This window comes from Jaculus jaculus, chromosome 4 (genome assembly GCF_020740685.1).
Source record: "Jaculus jaculus isolate mJacJac1 chromosome 4, mJacJac1.mat.Y.cur, whole genome shotgun sequence".
In the NCBI taxonomy this organism is placed as follows: Eukaryota; Metazoa; Chordata; class Mammalia; order Rodentia; family Dipodidae; genus Jaculus; species Jaculus jaculus.
The window spans coordinates 25,198,743-25,221,784 of NC_059105.1; the positions used below are offsets into that span (position 1 = coordinate 25,198,743).

The 23,042-nt window shown below is 42.1% G+C and overlaps 1 protein-coding gene across 12 annotated transcripts in view; it reads left to right on the top strand.

Moving 5' to 3' along the window:
• Fn1 (fibronectin 1) overlaps positions 1 to 23,042 on the top strand; it is a 72,557-nt gene that overhangs the window by 37,740 nt on the left and 11,775 nt on the right. For 3 of the 12 annotated variants that reach the window (XM_045148557.1, XM_045148551.1, XM_045148556.1), the window contains exons 22-37: positions 1,212 to 1,380; positions 2,670 to 2,756; positions 3,932 to 4,123; positions 5,356 to 5,628; positions 6,753 to 6,935; positions 9,305 to 9,394; positions 11,400 to 11,669; positions 13,536 to 13,652; positions 15,426 to 15,590; positions 16,457 to 16,612; positions 17,450 to 17,563; positions 18,338 to 18,607; positions 19,566 to 19,753; positions 20,716 to 20,803; positions 21,578 to 21,754; positions 22,866 to 22,955. In XM_045148557.1, the coding sequence (XP_045004492.1) occupies positions 1,212 to 1,380; positions 2,670 to 2,756; positions 3,932 to 4,123; positions 5,356 to 5,628; positions 6,753 to 6,935; positions 9,305 to 9,394; positions 11,400 to 11,669; positions 13,536 to 13,652; positions 15,426 to 15,590; positions 16,457 to 16,612; positions 17,450 to 17,563; positions 18,338 to 18,607; positions 19,566 to 19,753; positions 20,716 to 20,803; positions 21,578 to 21,754; positions 22,866 to 22,955 (2,629 nt within the window). The remainder of the gene's footprint in view (positions 1 to 1,211; positions 1,381 to 2,669; positions 2,757 to 3,931; positions 4,124 to 5,355; positions 5,629 to 6,752; positions 6,936 to 9,304; positions 9,395 to 11,399; positions 11,670 to 13,535; positions 13,653 to 15,425; positions 15,591 to 16,456; positions 16,613 to 17,449; positions 17,564 to 18,337; positions 18,608 to 19,565; positions 19,754 to 20,715; positions 20,804 to 21,577; positions 21,755 to 22,865; positions 22,956 to 23,042) is intronic. The other 9 variants (XM_045148554.1, XM_045148561.1, XM_045148552.1 and 6 more) reach the window with 3 other exon arrangements.

Consider the following 23,042-nt stretch of genomic DNA (forward strand, 5'->3'; position numbering starts at 1 on the left):
CTTTGGCAAAGGAGAAAAAAAAAATACTCATACAGGGAGCTGCTAGTTCCTGTTTTATTTTCTCTGTCCTTCCAACCCCAGCTACATTTTTTAAAAATATAGAAAAATTTCATTTGAAGTGTTGATCTAAATGGGTGTCACGCAGTTTACGAAAGTGAGACCAATTAAACTCAGAGTCACTTTAAAATCACATTTTTTTTTTTTTTTTTTTATCCAACCAGCTTCATCTTAGCTTGTGCAAAGCCCTGTGGGCAAATCTCTTAATAGGAGTTAAGATTGAGGTCTTCCTTGTAGGAAGCTGGAGTCGGGTTCTTAAAAGTAATGATAATAGGGAAGTAATGCATACAAATGAAGATGTTGAAGAGAATTCCATCTTTTGGCATTGAGAGTATGGGGAAAGATCAACTTACTACGACTGGAAATCAAAACTGAATCTCTGTGGTTGATCATTGATCAATGTTCACTTCAGTTTTGAGTAAGCAAGTAACTATACTGATGACCGTGGTACTTAAACATAGAAAGTGCCCTTTTGAGGACTGCCAGTATGCATACCTTTTAAATTCCCCTTAATGGTGCCATCCATTCTTTTCAGAAGCCCTATAGCATGTGAAGGCTAACTCTGGAGTTGAACACTGTTTGATGACACAGTATTGCCTAGACTTTTGAAAAAGGATTTAATACTATAGACACATTTATTTTAGTTCTTTTGTCCTTCAGTTAAAGTTATGAACATATTTCTGCAGTGGGAATGTTTTTGAGTACAAAGTGTTAAAGCCATTTATGTCTTTTAAATGGCAAGTAAAAAGTGAAGTGGGTGTGAATAACTCATTAGAGAGAGAGAGAGAGAGAGAGAGAGAGAGAGAGAGTGAGCGAGCTTGGGGATTCCTTGTAGCATAGAGAAAACAGAAAGGAACATGTGGTCCAAAGCCCCTGTGTTCTTCTGATTTGTACCAGGAGGTCTTTATCAAGCAAGGCAGTAATGACATTGCTCTGGAACCTTCCATTGTTGGGAAGATAACTCTTCTACACTGGTCCTACAATACAGGGAAATTCCAGCGAAACTGTAAAATAGAGTTAAAGCAAATCCCCAACCCAGCTCCTAATAAGGCACATTGTGAGTTTCTAAGGAGCTCACATAATACCAAGTGTGACCGCAGCCTCTCAACTCTGGAGAAGCTGTCTTCAAGTTGACTTCACTTTCCTTGGTCTAGCTGGGTGTGCGACCGAGCGAGGGAGGTGAAGCCCCCCGCGAAGTAACTTCTGACTCTGGAAGCATCGTAGTATCTGGTTTGACTCCTGGCGTGGAGTATACCTACACCATTCAAGTCCTGAGAGACGGGCAAGAACGGGATGCACCAATCGTGAACAGGGTGGTGACACGTGAGTCGAGGCTTTGTACATTGTTCTTTTGCTTTTAAATTATTTTCACATTTTTAAAAAAAGCTCCCGTATTAAAGCCAGGCATAATAATACATGCTTGTAATTCCAACACTCAGGAAGTAGAGGCAGGAGGATCAGGCATTCAAGGCCAGCCTTAGCTAAATAGTGAGTCTGAGGTCAGGCTGGGCTACATGAGACCCTGTCTCAAAAAGCCAAAACATGGAGTATAAAAAAAAGCCAAAACAAATCAAATTAACAAACTTCTCATCAGTGTCACTGTTTACTTATTATAATGGTACAGGTAGCTGGGTGTCGTGGTGCATGCCTTTAGTCCCAGCACTCGGGAAGCAGAGGCAGGAGGATTGCCGTGAATTCAAGGCCACCCTGAGACTCCATAGTGAATTCCAGGTCAGCCTGGGCTACAGTGAGACCCTACCAACAAAAACCAAAAGAAAAAAAAAGAGTGGTACAGGAAAAATAAACCATTACTTCAGATTTTGGTGCAATGGGTTCAGCTCTATGTATATTGTGTTATCACACTGAAAATCTGAATGGCACTATCTGGAAAAATTTTAAATTACATTGACTAGATGTGGTGGTGCATGCCTTTAGCCCCAACACTCAGAAGCAAACGTAAAAGAACTGCTGTGTAGCCGGGTGTGGTGGCACACGCCTTTAATGCCAACACTCAGGAGGCAGAGGTAGGAAGATCACCATGAGTTCGAGGCCAACTTGAGACACATTCCAGGTCAGCCTGGGCTAGAGAAAGACCCTATCTGGAAAAGCCAAGAAAAAAAGAACTGCTGAGAGTTCGAGGCCAGTCTGGAACTACAGAAACTACGGAGTGAGTCTCAGGTCAGCCCTGGGCTAGAGTGAGAACCTACCTTGAAAAATCAAAAAAAATAAAAAATAAAAATGTACATTGACAGTCTTCAGCAAGGGATTCTCTAAGTTCCAGTGGTATCGCCACCAGTATGGGCATTTGCATAATTAAGAAATGAAATAGACTTTGTTCCCTGTATCCAAACAATACATGCCATGTATTCCATGGTGTCAGAAGTGTCCTTCCACCACAAGAACACTTAGGAACTTTCAAGGTGGAAGCAATTTCAGTACTAGTACAAAATCAATCCTGAAGAGAGTCTTCGATCAGAAGGTGGCGGTCTGCCTCGCTCCTGAAGGCGGAAGGGAATGAGCAGAGGATGAGGGCACGAAGTACAGGGAACAGCTCACAAGGCAGCTGTTTGACCTTAGCTCAACTTCTCACTTGACATTTTCTTCCTGTGTAGCGTTGTCTCCACCGACAAACTTGCACTTGGAGGCAAACCCGGACACTGGAGTGCTCACGGTCTCGTGGGAGAGGAGCACCACCCCCGGTAAGCCTGGGAAGCACCTCAGGGCATGAATGCACAGTGCTCCCCAAGACACAGACTTGGGAAGTGGCGATTCCCTTCAGGGAAGAATAGAGGCCAAAGATAGGGTCCAAGTACTTGGCTCTCCAGATGAGTGAATGTTCATTTCCCACCATGTTTACTTAAGTCACAGGAAACAGTCACAGGCTGTGGAGGAAAAGGTCAGACTTCTCTATTGCAGAGAATCCTGGGGGCTGGATGGATAGAAGCATTCTGGATGATAACTTTTTGTTCAGTATATTTTAAAAAATGGCCAAGCAAATGTCTTAAACGATGCTACAGAATTCCTTTTATTTTGGGAGTTGCCATAAATCCGAAATTTATTTTTCACTGTCTTTTACAAATACAGTTATCCCCTTGAATCTCTTGGGACTGATTTCAGGATCCCCCATGTTTACCAAAATCTTCAGATGCCTAGATTCCTGGTGTTATATTTGTTTATCATCTACACACATCCTCCATAGATTCATTCAATTTATTTACTTGGGAAAGAGAGAGGGGCAGATAAAGCGATTGGGTGTGTTAGGGCCTCCAGCCACTGCAAACAAACTCCAGACACATGCACTACCTTTTGCATCTGACGTATGTAGATACTAGGGGATCGAACGGGGTCCTTAGACTTCACGGGCAAGAGTCTTAACCACAAAGCCATCTCTCCAGCCCCTCCATATACTTTAAATCATGTCTAGATTACTTATGATACTCAATACAATCTAAATAAAATAGTTTATACTAGATTGTTTAGCAAATGACATGTCTGAAAACAAAATCTATATGAGATGCATAGTTCTTTTTAAGTATTTTCTACCCATGTTGGTTGAATCATAGATGTGGAACCTATAAATTCGGAAGGCCGACTATATTTTGTAATTAGTTTCATCACACAAATGGCAGAAACGACCTTCATTTTACACCACAAGAAAACTTGACCTACACACAGTGACAGAAATTACACGATTCTCTTGGCTCTTGGGATTTTAGTCAGCCTCAAAGAGTTTTGTAAGCATTGAATGACAGGGGAGTCCTCAATAAATAGCAAGTCACTTGCTGCATCCCTTTTTGAGTCCGTCATTACAGTATGTCTGAGATCCCCTGGCTCATAAATGTTCCTTGCAGTAACGTTCTCTTGCTTTCTCCAGATATCACTGGCTATAGAATTACCACAACTCCCATGAATGGGCAGCAGGGAAGTTCTTTGGAAGAAGTGGTTCACGCTGATCAGAGTTCCTGTACTTTTGAAAACCTGAATCCTGGCCTGGAATACAATGTCAGTGTTTACACTGTCAAAGATGACAAGGAAAGTGTCCCTATCTCTGATACCATCATCCCAGGTAATAGAAAAATGAGCTGTTATCCTGAGTGGCAGTTTCCATAAGAGCAGGGATTAGCATCTTAATCCTCAGATACTTGAGTGTGTCAAATGTTTGTGGGGTGTAATTCCGACCTCCCGGTGCTCTCCGAAACCACGGAGCCAGTGCCGCTGTTTGGACAGAGGCTTTGCTGGTAACACTGCTTCACTGCCTGCTTCACTGGGACGCTGTGTGTCGCGAAGGGTATGTGACAGAGTGGCAGCCGTGGCATTAACTCTGCACTGTTTGCTCACGTGAAAAATTACTAAATGGTGTCATGTGTCTGTACTCTGTGCTGACAGGCTAAAAGTAATGTGGTAAATGCATCCCATCAGTACACTTGGGCCTCAATTTTACAGTCCATATCAATTTCCAACAGCTTTCTATAAGATTTTTTTTTTGTCTCCATATGTGAGCCCTGAAATGCACTTGGTTGACAACATCCAATTCTTTATCTTGCAGCTTCAAATTCCTTTTTCAAATTGGAGGAAAGCAGAAAGAAAGAAGTCAGGCCAAGCCTTCAGGGCATTCTTGTGAATTGAAAGGTAGCATCCCAAAGGCCTGGCTAGGGACAGGTGTCTTGTTTGTTTAAACTGGATTCTGACAGAAGGAAAGCATTGAGCACTATTTCATTTGCATTTATGAATATGAATTCATTAACCAGTTATAAATTAAAATGTGAGCTAATGGCCTGGGCTCAGAGCTGTCCAGCCTTGGCCTGGGAGTGTATTCATAATGCATAAGCACTACAGCCATGTCGAGTTTTGTATGGGGAACAAAACCAATTCAGCAAGCTTTTTTTTTTCTCCAACTTTCTTCATGAAAGCTTTTATTATAATTATTTTTTAACCAAAGGCTTTGGATGTTTATTCTCCACTTTGATGATTTGTACTACAGATATTATGTCTAAGTTCTTGGAGTGTTCTGACACCCTAAACATGCTTATGATATTTAGGAACCTTTGAAAAGTTCAAACTGTACTGGATGCATGAAAATCCCTAAAAGAATATGGTAACCTGTTCCATTCTCCCAGGGAAGGACATGACTCAGGATGGTCGGGAAGGCTTTTCAGATACTTTGGAACAAATTGCATATTACCATCATTGCTTTACCATTCAATTTTACTACTGGTAACCTGATATACACTGCTTGATTTTTACCTCTTTTTTGCCTCTATTTTCCTTTTGCCTCCTCTTTGCTTCATAACTCAATAGAGGTGCCCCAACTCACTGACCTAAGCTTTGTTGATATAACCGATTCAAGCATCGGCCTGAGGTGGACCCCGCTAAACTCTTCCACCATTATTGGGTACCGCATCACAGTAGTTGCGGCGGGAGAAGGTATCCCTATTTTTGAAGATTTTGTGGACTCCTCAGTAGGATACTACACAGTTACAGGGCTGGAGCCTGGCATTGACTATGACGTCAGCGTCATCACTCTCATTAATGGCGGAGAGAGTGCCCCTGCTACGCTGACACAGCAAACGGGTGAATTTCGAAAACTTCTGTGTTTGAAACATGGATAGTGTTGCATGCTGTCACCAGTCACTGTGGTTAGATGTGGACAAGCCCCATAGAAAAAGACAGGGTGGTCTGGGCAGATGAGGAATCAAATATGTACATTACCCTATTTAACCTAATTGGATGAAGACATATATGCATGTAAACTTAAGTGTACTTTCATTGAAACCAAAAACGTATACGTACATAAAGCTAGAGGAATCTAGATATCTGGTTGTAAGTAACAAATATGAAGACCTAGATGTTTGTTCTTTTTTTCTTTTTTGAAAACAATTCTGTGATAACCAGTTAATGCCAAAAGTACACACTTCCACAGTGCTCCATAATGCAGTGCCTTCCACCTCCTGTTAAATTCCCATATTCCTTCTTTGCTGCTGAATTTTGACTATCAAAATTCATGGTAGAATGGGAGGGGGTTGTTTCAAGGTAAAAAAACAAACAAACATATATATGTATATGTATATAGACTTCAAATATTCAACATTTTGCTGCATCACAAGGTAAAGAGACTCCTCTCTAACCACAGTCTGGAGACCAGCATGCAACATTTTATAGGTTCTCTGCCCTGCATGGTAAGAAACATGCTGAGAACCAATTTGCATGAACCCTTCTCACTTGTGAGTAGAATTCACTGGAGAACTGTGGCTATGCCAGTAGCTGGTAGAGATCTCACTTGGGGGGCGTGGGGGGGGCTCAGGTCCTTTCGTCTTCTGTCTTGTGTGCATGTGGTTCTTTGGAAAGAACTGCTGCGTTTCATTTTGCTGTGTGGCAACTTAAGCCTCTTCAGCCTGGGATCAAATCATCCTCAGTGGTAATGATGTACTGAAAACCAATATTTGAAAGTAGATTAAAATGATTCTTGAAAATACATTGATGGCAGAAAGGTTAAAGGGGCCTGGCAGTATTGTGGTAGTATTTTATTTTTAACGGTAGTCCACTATGATTTAGATTAGATTTAGACTTAGACTTTTTGCATGATTGAGTGTTTGCCTTTATGCATGAAATATTGATTTTACCTTTCCAGCTATTTTTTATTTGCTTTCACCTTAAAATCACATTAACTTAGTCTTCCCTCTCATTAAAAAACCCAGCTGTGCCTCCTCCCACTGACCTGCGATTCACCAATGTTGGTCCAGACACTATGCGTGTCACCTGGGCCCCGCCTCCATCGATTGAGCTGACCAACCTGCTGGTGCGCTATTCACCAGTGAAGAACGAGGAAGACGTGGCCGAGTTGTCCATTTCTCCTTCTGACAATGCAGTGGTCTTAACAAGTAAGCACTCCCATATGTGCTTGATACCTGCGAACTCTGACTTCTCACTTGCCAGACTCTGGGTAAAAGAAGCAGCAACAGACTTAATGGGTTTCCAAGCTTAAAATTCCGAAAGCTAATGTGACTGTTATTTTGATCTACCTTTGAGCTCTATAGCACTTAACAAACATAGCTCCAGACTTCGAGCACATTCTGCTTCCAAATAAGTCCATCAAAATAACTGAATATCAATAAATTTATATAACTAAGGGGGCGATGGGGGGAATGAGGACCATGGTGTCATCATATCTGTTTTATTGGCATTCTTTTGGTAAAGGTGTCATCAGGTAATCTAGGACTGCTTGGGATGTATTAGGATTTGGTGAAGAAGGAGCCAGGAAGAGGGTTAATTGGTACTTTGGGAATCACCTGTTTGCAGGGTTTCTCCGAAGGTTGAGGCTGTAAAAACAATGATCATTAAATAAGCAAGCAATGTATGAAATTTCTAGTTCCTACCAGTTTGGACAAGTCATTTTTTAAAAGTTTATTTTTTGAGGCAAGCCCAATGGACTGCCCCCCCTTTTTTTTTGCTTGAATACATTCTAATATTTATTTTGTCACCCCCACTTTTTTTAAAAAAGAGAGAGAAGTGGCATGCCAGGGCCTCCAGCCACGGTAATCGCCACCTTGTGCACATGTGTGACCTTGCACACTTCTGTCACCTTGTGTGTCTGGCTTATGTGGGACCTGGAGAGTCAAGCATGGGTCCTTAGGTTTTGCAGGCAATTATTAAGGCAATTAAAAATGCCTTAACTACTAAGACAATTCTCTAGCCCATAGAACAGTCATTTTAAAAAATATCTATTTGAGAGAGAGAGAGAGAGAGAGAGAAGCAGAGAGAGAAAATGGGCGCACCAGGGCCTCCAGCCTCTGCAAACAAATTCTAGACTAATGTGCCACCTTGTGCATCAGGCTTTATGTGGGTCCTGGGGAATCAAAACTGAGGTCCTTTAGCTTTGCAGGCAAGTGCTAAGGCATCTCTCCAGCCCACAGTGATTTTTTTATTAAAGTAAATAAGAGTTTCAACATGGTGCTGCATTTCACATAAACATTGCTTATTCCACTATTGTAGTAAAGTGCATAAAAACCACAAAACATTCCACACAAATAGCTTACATTTAGGTATATTCCCAAATAGAGCTTTGAAAACAGCCTTTCCCTTTCAAATATGTTTTAGAAAGTGAAGTACAAAGAAAGGCAGCTAAGCATGAATGTGGTCTCAGTTTCTCACGTTGTAGCCGAGGGCAAGAACATCCGTTTTCCTGTCTGGCTCTGGGCACAGGGCTGGTTCTGTTCCCGAGCTCCCAGCTATGTACCCAGCGTACTAGAACCCCCATCACATGCTGGCTCCAGCTTAGCCAGGCGCTGTCACATGATAATTATGTGTTCTAAGAATTTGCTATTCTAATACTACAACCTCATGGCAATTATTTACCCTCCAGAATCGTTATTGCCATTTTTTTTAATCGTTTTTTGTTCATTTTTGTTTATTTATTTGAGAGTGACAGACAGAGAGAAAGAGGCAGAGAGAGAGAGAGAGAGAGGTTGGGTGTGCCAGGGCCTCTAGCCACTACTAACAAACTCCAGATGAGTGTTCCTTCTTGTGCATCTGGCTAATGTGGGTTCTGGGGAATCAAGCCTTGAACTGGGGTCCTTAGGCTTCACAGGCAGGTGCTTAACCACTAAGCATTCTTTCCAGCCCCTTATTGCCCTGTTTTAAAGATGAAGCAGCCAGGTGTAGTGGCTTCCAGTATTTGGGAGGTTCAGGCAGGCAGGAGGGTTATCACAAAATCAAGGCTAGCCTGGGTTACATGGTCAGACTCTTGCTCAAAAGCAGGACCAGGGAAGTGGCTCAGTAGGAAAAGCTTTTGTCATGCAAGGGTAGTACCTGACTTCAGATCCCCAGAAAGAGCTTATGGAAAGCCTAGACACTATAGAACTGGCACCTATCACCCTACGAGTCAGATGGGTGGAGAAGACAGGAAAATAGCCTGGAAACTTGTGGGTCCGCTGGCCTGGAGAATTCAGTGTGGTGAACAAGGAGACCCTGTTTCAACAAGGTAGAAAGCAAGGACCAACACCTGAAAGTTGTCCTCTGACCTCAATACCCTCCCCCCACACACAATAAACAAATAGGCTCCCAGAAGTGACCCTTAATTATAGATTATACCACATAGTATTGATCACTTAGCTATAAGCAGACTAGACTGAATGCTTGGCCATTTTGTCAGTTGAAATAGTCCCAGAACTGCTTTTTTGTTGTTGTTGTTGTTGTTTTTGTTTAATGCTTTCAAGCAGAAGTTTAAAATAAGTTCCACTTGTCTCTTCAGATCTCTTACCTGGGACAGAATATTTAGTCAGTGTCTCCAGTGTCTACGAACAGCATGAGAGCATACCTCTTACAGGAAGACAGAAAACAGGTGAGTTGTGTTGCCAGCAAGCTTATAAAGTAGCTCTTGATTACTAATTTTAAATAAGAAAATGATATGCACCTTCTAAAGGCCCATCTCTGGCTTTGCAGTGGTGGTACATAAAGCCTTCCAAAGCAATGGGTGCCATTGTGACATTTTCCCGCACACTGTGTTTTTGGTGGTCTCTCTCCACCCCAGTTCTTTTCCACTTCCTGACCCCCTTCCAGGTCACTTCCCTTCTGCTCTCATGTCACAAAGTACAGTCTGTTCTCCCTTAGGACTTCTTCCACCACCCACCACCCTGTCACAATGCCACTTATAGTTTTAGAACTCATACCCACACCTCCACACACATTTGTACACAGAAAAATTAAGTCCAGGAGTCCATATGAGAAAATGTGGCACTTGTCTTTCTGGGTGGGGCTACGTTGCTTCACTTACTCATTCCCAATTCTTGCAAGTGTCATGATTTCATTCTTCTTTATAGCACATGTACCACATTATCTTTACCTGCTCCTCTGTTGATGGGTGTCTTGTCTGGGGCAGCAGTGAACAAGGATGTGCAAGTGTCTCTGAGGCAGGACTTAGAAGCTGTTGGAGTGGTATAGCTGGGTCATACTTCTGTGTTTACCCTTTCAAGACACCACACTGATTTCCATAGTAGCCATACCAGTTTACATTTCCACCAGCAGTAAATAAAGGCTTCTCCTTTTTCCACATCCTCATCAGCATTTATTGCTATTATTATTATTATTATTATTATTATGTTTGTTTGTTTGTTTTTGTTTTTCAAGGTTGGGTATCAGTCTAGCCCAGGCTGATCTAGAATTCACTATGTAGTCTCAAGCTGGCCTCAAACTCACCATGATCCTCCTACCTTTTTACTTGCTTCCTTGAAGATAGCCATTACGACTAGGGTGAGATAAAGTCTAAGAAACTTGCTTATTTCTCATTGGCTAAGGATGTTGGAACACTTTCAAAAATAATTTATTTTTCATTTTCATCACTGGTCTAGAAAATTAAAAGACAGCTTGCTTTATAATTAGTCATTGCTAATTAGGGCTGGGATGTAGCTCAGTTGGTAGAGGACTTACCCGGCATGCATGAAACCCTGGGTTTGATGCCAAGCATAGGATTAATGAGTGTTATAACTCCCAGAGAGGTTAAATGATTTGAGTATGAAATGAACATTCTGTTTTTAAAATTGCACTATATTTTTGGGTTGCTCAATGCCTAGAATGCGTGAGAACATGGGTTCAATCCCTACCACTGCAGAAAAACAACAAAAAGTGCTAGATTCTTAGCTCACGAGGAATTTCCTATATTATAACTTGTCCAGGAGAGTTGGTGTCTTTTTTATTTATTTATTTATTTATTTATTTATTTGAGAGCAACAGACACAGAGAGAAAGACAGGTAGAGGGAGAGAGAGAATGGGCGCGCCAGGGCTTCCAGCCACTGCAGACGAACTCCAGACGCGTGCGCCCCCTTGTGCATCTGGCTAACGTGGGACCTGGGGAACCGAGCCTCAAACCAGGGTCCTTAGGCTTCACAGGCAAGCGCTTAACCGCTAAGCCATCTCTCCAGCCCGAGAGTTGGTGTCTTAAGGACTGGAAGGTTCGTGTGCACTCTCACCACTCTCCCAATGATATCATTTCCTTCTTGAACACAGGAAGATGCTTTGGAAGCCACACATCTAATATGTAACAAAGGCTTTTACCTCAGAGATACACTGGTAGAATACACAGACATTGAAACCCCCAAAATACCAATGCCTGTATTCCAATGGGATACAGAAACCTACTGGAATTACATATATAAATTATGCATGCAAATTGCTTGGATTACTTAGCAAAAGAAAAAAAAATGTTGAATTATCTGATTAATTTTAAAATTCATGTAAGGCTCCGTACCTTACAACCTAGGTGGTATTTAATATCCCCACATCTTTTTTGCTTTCTAAGCTAGTGGTTTGTTTTTCTCCCCCTTTTCTCCTTGTCTGGAAAAAAAAATAGGTCTTGATTCCCCAACTGGCTTTGATTCTTCTGATATCACTGCCAACTCGTTCACTGTCCACTGGATGGCTCCTCGAGCGCCCATCACAGGCTTCAAAATTCGTCATCACCCTGAGCACGCTAGTGGCAGACCCCGAGAAGACCGAGTGCCACCCTCGAGGAATTCCATCACTCTCACCAACCTCAGCCCGGGCACGGAATATATCATCAGCATCGTTGCTGTTAATGGCAGAGAGGAGAGCGCCCCCTTGATTGGCCAACAGTCGACAGGTAAAGTTGTTTTCTGACTTTGCTGGGTGGTTGATAAGATCCATCAAAGAGCATCGCGGGGTCTGAGTCATCCTCTCCCAATAAATACACTGTGGCTAGAGATGCACAGGGGGAGGTGATGGAATGTGTGGCAAAAAGCAAAATCTCCTTCTTAGACTATATTTGGAAAGAGAATTTCTTTAACTTGAGAAAAATTTGAGCAGTCTGTATTTTGAAAATTTTTCCCTGGTTTAGATATTTCTGTTTTTTTTTTTTTGAGACAGGGTCTCATAGCCCAGTCTTGCCTGGAGCTGATTAGAACCCAGGGTTGTTTTGAAGTAAAGATATTACTGTCTGCACCTCTTAAATGTGTTAGTGTTATGAGAAAGAGTTACCACTCCCAGCTAGGATATTTATTTGTTTTTAATAATTAAAATTTTGCTCAGTACTCAGTAGGCAGGGGTAAGAGGATCATTGTGAGTTCTAGGCCTATCTGAGACTATACAGCGAATTCCAGATCAGCCTGGACTAGAGCAAGAACCTACATCAAAAAATATAAAATATATAAATAAAAGTTAAAAAATATATATAGAAAGACCATTCAAAATATAATGTTAAATTTTGCCTGGTGGTTCAGGTAATCCTAGATACTTGGCAGGCTGAACAAAAAGATGGGAAGGTCAAGGCCAGCCTGGGCAACTTAGTGATATCCTGTACATGTGGGATTCAGAGACATTTACCTAGTGTGTGTAACGTCCTAGGTTCAGTTTCTAGCACTGAACAAAATATATTTATACACATGTAGATAATTTTAGTTTAAGAGTGACATTTTTGCCTGGGAAGGGAAGAGAGAGATTGAAATAAAAGCCATACATATGTACATGAGTGTTCCACTGTAGTTTGGTGATTTTTGTGATTTCAATCTGCCCCCTTGCTGGAGAGATGCCTCAGTGGTTAAAAGCTCTTGCAGGCAAAGCCTACTGGATTTTCCCAGTACCCAGGTAAACAAGGCAAGATGCACAAAGTGGCACATGCATCTGTAGTTTGTTTGCAGTAGCAATAGCCATTGTTGTGCCCATACCTACTCTTTTACTCCTTGGAAAAAATGTTTGTAAATTTTTCCCAAATAAAATGTTGAAAGGGAAAAATCCTTTGATTGATTCTGAAGCCTTATTTTATATTCCAGTTTGAATGCTGTCCAATTTGAGATAGGGTCTCAGTCTAGCTCAGGCTGGTCTGGAATTCACTATCTAGTCTCAGGCTGGCCTTGAACTCCCAGTGATCCTCCTGCTATGCCTCCCAGTGCTGGAGTTAAAGGTGTGTGCTACTCTGTGCCCAGTTTCATTTTAATTTATTTATTTGAGAAAGAGAGAGAGAGAATGAACAGACACTGAGAGAGTATGGATGCATCAGGGGCTCTTGCCATTGCAGAGGAACTTCAGACATATGTGCCACTTAATTGCATGGGTACTGGGGAATTGAACATGGGCCGTCAAGATTATCAAGCAAGTACCTTTAACTGCTGAGCCATCTCTCCAGTCCTTTATTAAATTTTTAATTCATCAGACATGGTGACACATGCCTTTAGTCATAGCACTTGGGGAGGCAGAGGTAGGAGGATTGCTGTGAGTTCGAGGCCCTCCTGAGACTACATGAATTCCAGGTCAGCCTGAGCTAGAGTGAGGCCCTACCTCGGGGGGGGGGGGGAGAAAAAGAGGATTTTTTTTAAACATTCTTATTCATAGTTTTTAATCTTTCTAACTTCATTTGGCACTTATAATTTTGGATGAAGAAAACAAAGACAATTATCTTGAAAAAATAAGAGTGAATCTGAGTGTTTGACCTTTATGGGTGTGAAAATTTTACTTTTTTTTTTCTTCTTTTAAGTTTCTGATGTCCCAAGGGATCTAGAAGTCATTGCTTCAACCCCCACCAGCCTGCTGATCAGCTGGGAGGCACCTCCTGTCACCGTGAGGTACTACCGGATCACCTATGGAGAAACAGGTAAGTTAGTAATGAGCTGGTTTACAGTGACTGCATCAGAGTCCTTTGTGGGTAACCTAGAAGACCAGTAGTGGACACAAAATTAAGGAGATAACGATGGGCCCATTCAGCAAACCTTATCTTTCCCCAAACTATGTAGAAACTATGAATGATAATAGAAAATTGGGTATAAAATCAGGCTTAAAGGGGTTTTGTGCAACAAAAGCAGAGCTGAGGAAATAAGATTGTAAATTCACAATGTATTATCATTTATTAGTGAGTTTTCTTCTTTCTGTATTTTCTCATAAATATCTTCTGGTTTTACTTATTTATTTTATTTAATTAATTAATTAATTAATTTTTGTTTTTCACGGTAGGGTCTCACTCTAGCACAGTGTGACCTGGAACTCTGTATTCTTGGGGTGGTCTTGAACTCACACGATCCTCCTACCTCTGTCTTCTGAGTGCTGGGACTGAGGGAGGGCTCAACTTCCCCCCCTTCATTTTTTAAAAAATATTTTGTACTTATTGGGGGTGGGAGGAGAATGCAGCACAGCTGCAATGAAAGAGAGAGACAATGAGAACACACCAGAGCTGCCGTCCATACAAGATCAGTGCACCACTCTGCATTTGCCTTTATGTGGGTACTAGGGAACCCAGGCCCCAGCAGGCTCTGTATGCAAGCACCTTTCACCACTGAACCAGTTCCCAGGCTCTTCTTTTAATGTGCTACAACTCAGTGGCATCTTGAAACATTTTTTATGTGTGTGAATATACAAACGTGTATGTGTTCATGTGTGAGTGTGGGTATATAGGCACCACACTTGGCTCGGGTCAGAACAACTTTTGGTTCTGTCCTTGCCATTCCAGCTCATTTGATCTCACTCTGTTCTTTTGGCCATACTTACCAAGGGCTTCTGGGAAACTCTGTCTCTGCCTCCCATCTCGCTGTCAGTAGATGTCTGCTGTCAGAGTGCTGGAATGATAGAAGTCAGCCATAGCTTTAAAAAAATATGTTTATTGGGCTGGAGAGATGGCTTAGCGAGCGGTTAAGCGCTTGCCTATGAAGCCTAAGGCCCCTGGTTCGAGGCTCGATTCCCCAGGACCCACGTTAGCCAGATGCACAAGGGGGCGCATGCGTCTGGAGTTCATTTGCAGTGGCTGGAAGCCCTGGCACGCCCATTCTCTCTCTCTCTCTCTGCCTCTTTCTCTCCCTGTCTGTCACTCTCAAATAAATAAATAGAAATGAACAAAAAAAATTTTAAAAATGTTTATTTATTAGAGAGAGAGAATGGGCATGCAAGGGCCTCTAGCCATTGCAAATGAACTACAGATGCATGCACCACCGTGCACCTCTAGCTTATGTGGGTTCTGGGGAACCAAACCTGGGTCCTTGGGCTTTGCAGGCAAGCACTTTAACCACTAAGTCATCTCTCCAGCCCTGACTATGGCTTTTGTTAGTTTTTTTTTTTAACATGGAGTCTGAGGATTGAGCCTAGATACTCACATGTGAGTTTTGAGAATTTTATGTACTAAGCCATCTCCCCGGCCCAACTTCAGTGACATTTTATAGCAGTAACATTAAATTAAGATTTCTCCCAATTTTTATGTACTTATTAAGGCTTACTATGTGCATAAATATACTTTCCTTTTCAGGCTTTGTTAATAACACTCGTGAAAAGTAAATAAGCAGCAAGATATGATTTGCATAAAGTTTTCGGTGTGCTGATTACTCAGTAATACCCAAGTAATTCCAAGCGCCTCATATTCCCCACTAACCCCTTTTTCACGCAGGAGGAAATAGCCCTGTGCAGGAGTTCACTGTGCCTGGGAGCAAGTCCACCGCGACCATCAGCGACCTTAAGCCTGGAGCTGATTATGCCATCACCGTATATGCTGTCACTGGCCGTGGGGACAGCCCGGCCAGCAGCAAGCCGATTTCCATTGATTATCGAACAGGTACAAACTCTTGTGAGATGACAGAGGCTTATTTATTAAGATAGTTGTTTTTTTTTGGGGGGGGAGGTTCAAGATAGGGTCTCACTGTAGTCAGGACCGGCCTAGAATTCACTATGGAGTCTCAGGGTGGCCTCGACCTCACAGCAATCCCTATATCTCTGCCTCCTGAATGCTGACACTAAAGTTATGTGCCACACCACCTGGCTTTGAAGATAGTTTGAATACGGCATTCTCTTCACCATGAAGTTGATTTCTGTAGTTTTCTGTGTGGTGCTACAACCCAGAATCTCAATGTGCCTTATCACTGAGCTACATCCCCAGCCCTCATTTTTCTTTTTATTTGAGACAGAAAGTGAGGGGAGGCGGAGAGCATAAGTGCATTGGTGCCTCTAGTCACTGGAAACGAACTCCAGATGCATGTGCCACCTTGTGCATCTGGCTCTTAGGTGGGACCTGGAGAATCGAACCTGGGTCCTTACTTAGGCTTCGCAGGCAAGCACCTTAAGCACTAAGCCATCTCTCCAGCCTTCATTTTTCCTTTTAATATTGGACAAAAACCTGTAGTTGAGAACACAATTTTCATTGTTGTATCTCATGTGCCTAGTTTGTAAGAAGAAACTCCCCGCCCCCCCCCCAGACACAATTTCTCTGTAAATGGAACGATCACCTTGAAAACAGTTGTCTGGATGAGGCATCCTCCCCCCACACATCCCTCCATCAAAGCCAACTGTTTATTCTTGCCAAAGGCACACCTGGAAAGAACTAATAAGGTCATTTGGTCATTGAAAGGTTGCCTGTGCACCAGTACTAGAGGCAAAGGGCCTCGGGACTGAGGCTTCACTGCTCTTCCCTGGTTTCATTTGCAGAGATTGACAAGCCATCCCAGATGCAGGTGACGGACGTTCAGGATAACAGCATTAGCGTCAGATGGCTGCCTTCCAGTTCTCCTGTCACAGGCTACAGAGTGACCACCACTCCCAAAAATGGTGTAGGACCATCAAGAACAAAAACAGCAGGTCCAGGTAAGAATACTAAAGCCTGTCAGGCTGAATGGAGCAGAGCTACATAATTTTGCTTGTCTTGAGTCCTATAAGCTATATATGTATTCCATGGTATTGTTGCTCATAGTTCAAGGGTCAGGACTGTTTCCCACTCACTTCACGGCTGATGTTTGAGGATACATGCATTCTTGGTTTTGTACGCGTGGTTTTATTGTAGTGGTATGGATACTTTACATTACTAGATTCACCTTTGTGGTTTGTTTAGCATGCGCACCAGATGATGGACTGACGTTTTTATGTCCTTATACATCGGGTGCTATCTTTATGCAAAATAACATGTAAAATAGGATCTCAAGGCAGTCTCCTAAGGTCAAATTAATTTTCTTTCTTGCTTTTTTCCCCCAAAGTACAATATTAGTTGTTGGGGCATCATATTCAGTTCAAACTCACAGTGATCCTCCTACCTCCTCTCAAGTGGGGCACAGAAGAGGGGGCAAGTATGTGAAAGAGAGAGATGGGCACTCCAAGGCCTCTAGCCACTGCAAACAAACTCCAGATGCATGTGCCACCCTGTGCATCTGGCTTTTTTGGGGCACTGGGGAATCGAACCTGGGTCATTAGGCTCTGCAGGCAAGTGCCTTAACCGCTGAGCCATCTCTCCAGCTCCTATATTAAGTTCTAAAGCTTCCCTTTTGTGTGACCCTGTATAGCCATGAGCAGGTTTCCCCAAGAGGAAACTGAGGTTTGACATCTCTAGATTTTCATGAGTAATCCTGCAAATGAAAACTGCAGGCTGCCATGTGCTCAGATGGCCTTATAGTGCACAGTCACCACATTTGCTTTTCCCTCCCTTTGCAGATCAAACAGAAATGACCATTGAAGGCTTGCAGCCCACAGTGGAGTATGTGGTTAGTGTATATGCCCAGAATCGAAATGGAGAGAGCCAGCCCCTGGTTCAAACTGCGGTGACCAGTACGTAACTAATGCTTGGTTTCCATTTCCAAAGTTCAGTTTTGGTTCTTCAGTATCTGAATGCCCACGGCGTGTCTTTGGCAATCATACATAGGGAAAGACAACTTGTTGAGCTCAAGGAATCTTGAGATGAGCGTAGACACTTCCCCTGTTGGTGCCGTGGAGCAAGCTGACAGAAGTCGTGGACCTCCCCTTGGTGGATGCTGTGCTTTGAATTTCTTTTGCTCAAATGGCCTCAGCAAAATCTTAATTTGCCTTCAGCAAATCTGTGAAATATTTTTCTTGGACCTACTTTTCTATGACGGAATGGTAAAGTTGATTGCAAGTGTGCCTCATAAGCTACTATATTTGGAGGGTTGGGCTGGGATTAACATATTATAAATACTTGATAGAGAAGAATAAAAAGAGTTAAAGATTACATTGACAATCAACTGTACCATTTCCAAGGTATAGAAAAATCAGGTCTGTGAAACTAACATTGCAATGCAAAAACAAATCTTGGTAGAATATCTTTAAATTAATACAATAAATCTAAATCTCCATTGCGGGGACATTTGCAGGGTGTCTACATATCTCATGCACTACAACATTAAATATTTTTCTAAGAAAAAAAAACTAAGCAAATATCCAGAAACTTCCTATTTTAATAATGGGTTAATTGGAGTTTAATTCATCAAAGAAAATAGTATCTGCAAAACTGCTTTGCATGTTATAAAAAGGCTTATTTCACAACTTGCTTTTCACGTGACCTCTTACCATTAATTTGCCTAACAGACATTGATCGCCCTAAAGGACTGGCATTCACTGATGTGGATGTCGATTCCATCAAAATTGCTTGGGAAAGCCCACAGGGGCAAGTTTCCAGGTACAGGGTGACCTACTCGAGCCCTGAGGATGGAATCCATGAGCTATTCCCTGCACCTGATGGTGAAGAAGACACTGCAGAGCTGCAAGGCCTCAGGCCGGGTTCTGAGTACACAGTCAGTGTGGTTGCCTTGCACGATGATATGGAGAGCCAGCCCCTGATTGGAATCCAGTCCACAGGTATATCGGTAACCGCACCACCCGGGTGCTCTCGGGAGCAGCGGCTTTATGCCTTGAGCTACTGATTCCCATGTAAGGGGGAGTAGAAGGGTACCCTGTAACTCTTTAAAGAGGAGTGATAAACACAAAGTGAGGGTGAGAGTTCATAACTACCTCTAATAGAAGAAATCTGAAGTAGCTTGGCTTATAAAAAATGAGCCATCAAGGAAGATATTTGAAGATGATACTACAATTTCCTAAGCTGTATCTCCCCATGGTTACCCTAGCTATGTGTGAAGGAAAGCAGGTTAGCATCATAGAGCCTACTCTGAGAAAAGACCCCCAGACCAGGGTATTTCATAGCAAGCATTCCCTGAGAACACAAGGGTCCTGCCCTCGTTAGGCATGTGCTGGTGGGTAACTTGCTTAAAGGATTCTGACTCAGACACATAGGATGCAGTCATTAGGGAAAGTGCTCCCCACAATTCTCTCTCCTCCTGGCGCCATGCCTGGAGCAGAGTTGGGCTGGTAGACATGTGTCCTAGCGACACGCGCTCTGTGTTCCTGCTCTTTGCACCTCTTTCCTGCTTCTACTGGGAACAGTTTTCTTCTGCCGCTGCACCTCAGAGAGTTCTTGAAATGTAGCAGTGATTTCTCCGTGGGGTTCAAATAAAGAGACAATTAAAAGATGGAAAAGGGGCCATTGCTCATCTTTTCATATAAATAGGAAGTCAATGCTAATGACAAAGAAACCTATTTATTTGACTTTGGTTTGCTTAAGGGGTTGTTATTCTGAGACTCGATGGATATAAACACATTGTTCCAGCACTTTCTTCATTTTGTATCTCTTCTTGTCACTTTCTTGTACTGTCTTTGTTGGGCAGGGAATCCACCTGACCCTACAAGAACAATCCATTCGACTTGCAGTTCACCATGTTTTCCCTGTAAAGTATTCTCTAACCAGTGCTCATCCCGACAGCCATTCCTCCTCCAACCAACCTGAAGTTCACTCAAGTGACGCCTACAAGCTTGAGCGCCCAGTGGACAGCACCCAACGTTCAGCTCACTGGCTATAGAGTGCGTGTGACCCCGAAGGAGAAGACTGGGCCGATGAAGGAAATCAACCTTTCTCCAGACAGCTCCTCTGTGGTTGTATCAGGACTCATGGTAAGAAGTGACTGCCTGTCACTGGAGTGTGGAAGCAGGCCATTTCCTACAGCTCAGTTTGTGACAGTAAAACCTCAAACACCTAATTATGTTCTTTCCTTCTACCATAAAGTAATCTTATTGCAAATTTCTACCCATACATTCCTTTATATGGACCTAAGCTTCTCCACATGACTATTGGAGCAGTATTGCATAAATAGGTTTGAATTCTATGTGGTTCTTTTTAAGAGTATTTTCATTTCAAAAAGTTGTATTATCTATCTGGAGGGCAATATAGATAATTGATGCATCTGATGGCTGAATTTATATATATGAGCGGTGTCATCTTGACAAGAAATATTCTCAGAAGAGAAAGGAAGGGAGGAGGGTACTGAATAGGTTGATATTGTATATATGTAAGTAGAATGATTGAGATGGGGAGGTAATATGATAGAGAATGGAATTTCAAAGGGGAAAGTGTGGGGGGAGGGAGGGAGGGAATTACCATGGGATTTTTTTTATAATCATGGAAAATGCTAATAAAAATTAAAAAAAAATTCTCTAGTTTATACCAACTCAACTTGACTCTGATTAAAACATTTTTAAATCCTATACATTCATGCAGAAAGCTAGCTAGTATGGTAAGGGATTGATGTAAACATCAATTCCAAGGGAAACTACAGAAGAAGGTTCTGATACAGAATAGAAAACTTCTTTTGCTTCTCTGATCAGAAAAACATAATTGTCACCTGTCAAATCATAAAGGGGAACAAAAAAGCTTACTTCCATTTAACCCCAGAGAACATTTTAAAATTCATTTTATTTAAATCTATTGTCAGTTATCTGTAGAGAGGAGTGAAGCTAGATTAGGAATTTATGTAATTTTTTTCTTTTGAAACCATTGCAGTAATCTAATGTTTTAATGAAACTCCCTGAGCTTCATGCAGTGACATGGTGAAAGCTTACCATGCCTTTATTTCCAGGTGGCTACCAAATATGAAGTGAGTGTCTATGCTCTCAAGGACACATTGACAAGCAGACCAGCTCAGGGAGTCGTTACTACTCTGGAGAGTAAGTAAAACAATGTTCTAACAAACCTTCAGTATAAATAAAAATGAATATAATCACCTATCTTTTTGATTGGCCCACCTTGTGTTCCCCCCAGAATGTGGTCTGCTCACACACAGAATGGAGTCACTTCATGATGACTAATTCTATTTGCTATAATTCCTTTTGTATGGAGTTTAATTTGAGAAGACAAATTCTCATCTGTTATATCTTAGTGCAATATGAATGGGGCCAAATTTGGCCCAAATTATAGTTCTCTGCTTTACCAATAACTTGGCATATGTTCTTTAGTAGTTAAATACAGTCATGTTTCATCATCTACAAAATAGGGATCGATGATATTTTCTGTTGAGAAAAGTTGTGAAGCCTTACCCCAAAACAAGAAGAAACATGACAAGATGCAAGCACTGCTAGCGCGTATATATTCCTGCTGGCTGACTACGCTACCATCACCCTCCCACACGTTTCTACATTAGAGACAGTTAATCACTGTAGCACTTAATGAGGCATTCGCAGACACAAAAATATCCATAGGAACCGCTGGTAGATTTTATAAATCCTCTCTGTTCTTCAAAGGAAAAACATGAAAAGTGAATATTTTCATACTTCCCTAGTTACTGTTGACCTTTCCAAATGCCGAAGGAGATAACCTTCACAGTATTCGTCATTGCGCTTTCTGAAGTGGATGTATTTGTATAATTAGGAAATGGTTTAAAATACCAAGACCTTCCATGTATAAGCCAAGCAGCCACCAATCTCTAGCTATTATTGGTGCAGATGTCAGCCCTCCAAGAAGGGCCCGCGTGACAGATGCTACGGAAACCACAATCACCATCAGCTGGAGAACCAAGACAGAGACGATCACTGGCTTCCAAGTGGATGCCATCCCAGCCAGTGGCCAGACCCCAGTTCAGAGGACCATCAGCCCGGATGTCAGAAGTTACACCATCACAGGTCAGGAGCCTCTCCCGTCTGACCACGTGTGTGCCTGCAAAGTAAACTAGCATGTTAGTTATTGTGAGATTGAAATTATTTTCAAAATGTTTTAAGATACCCCAGTATGAAAAAGTTGTTATTCCATGATCCTTTGGATCTCTGATTTTTGTGCCTGTTTGTAAGATAAATAGTCTAAGCATTATTCATCAATTTTTTTCATCAATGGTTTTACTTATTTTAAATGTTTTTATTTATTTATTTGAGAGAGAAATAGACCGAGAGTGAGTATGGGTACACCAGGGCCTTCTGCCACTGCAAACAAACCATGATCTGAATTAGTCAGGGTTCTCTAAACAGAACCAATAGAATGAATTGTATTAAAAGGGAATTTATTGGATTAGTTTGTGGCAGTCCTACAATAGCAGTTTGCATGCCTGAGAGTCCAGGAACCCAGTAGCTGCTTAGTTCACAAAGCTGGATTCCTCAGCAGTACCAATCCAGCACTGAAGGCCTGGAGGCTTCCTGGAGAGCCACTGCTCTTCAAGTCTGTGCTGGTCTTTAGTCCACAATGGGAAGCAGCAAGCAGCATGTACCACCCTGAGACTACATAGTGAAATCCAGGTCAGCCTGAGCTATAGAGTGAGACCTTACCTCAAAGAGCCAAAAAAAAAAAAAAACAACCTTAAGTTTATAAATATGAAAAGAACTACTGGATAAAAGTCAAAGTTACCAGAATGTTCAATATTAGAGTCAACTTAAGTCGTTTTGGAGCCTTAAAATTCTGATTACAGGGACCAACCAGTGATTGATTACCTGCTTCCTCTCAAGAAACCTATTAAATATATGAGTTCCCTCCATCTTCTTTAAGAAGATAACTTCTAAAATAGCATTTTTGCATTTCAGAAGTGGTTTTAGACGGTATCTTTGTGGGCGTGACTGACTTATGAGATACACTCCTCATTAGCAGTTTGCATCCATGCTGTGCTCTGCTTTATTGTCCTGGTGTGGGCCACTTCCAGCATCTACATAAACTCAGGATGGTAGAAGAACCACGAAAATTGCAGGCCAGCTTGAGAACTCTCCCAATAATGCAGGGAAGGATAAACGCCATGCTCTTTTCAAACCCCAGGTTTACAGCCCGGCACTGACTATAAGATCTACCTATACACCCTGAACGACAACGCCCGGAGCTCACCCGTCATCATCGACGCCGCCACTGGTAACTACACATTGCACAAAGGAAACTGCCAGTTGTGTGAAATTCAGAAACAAATGAGATGCCAAGATTTCCCCATTCTAGCTCCCA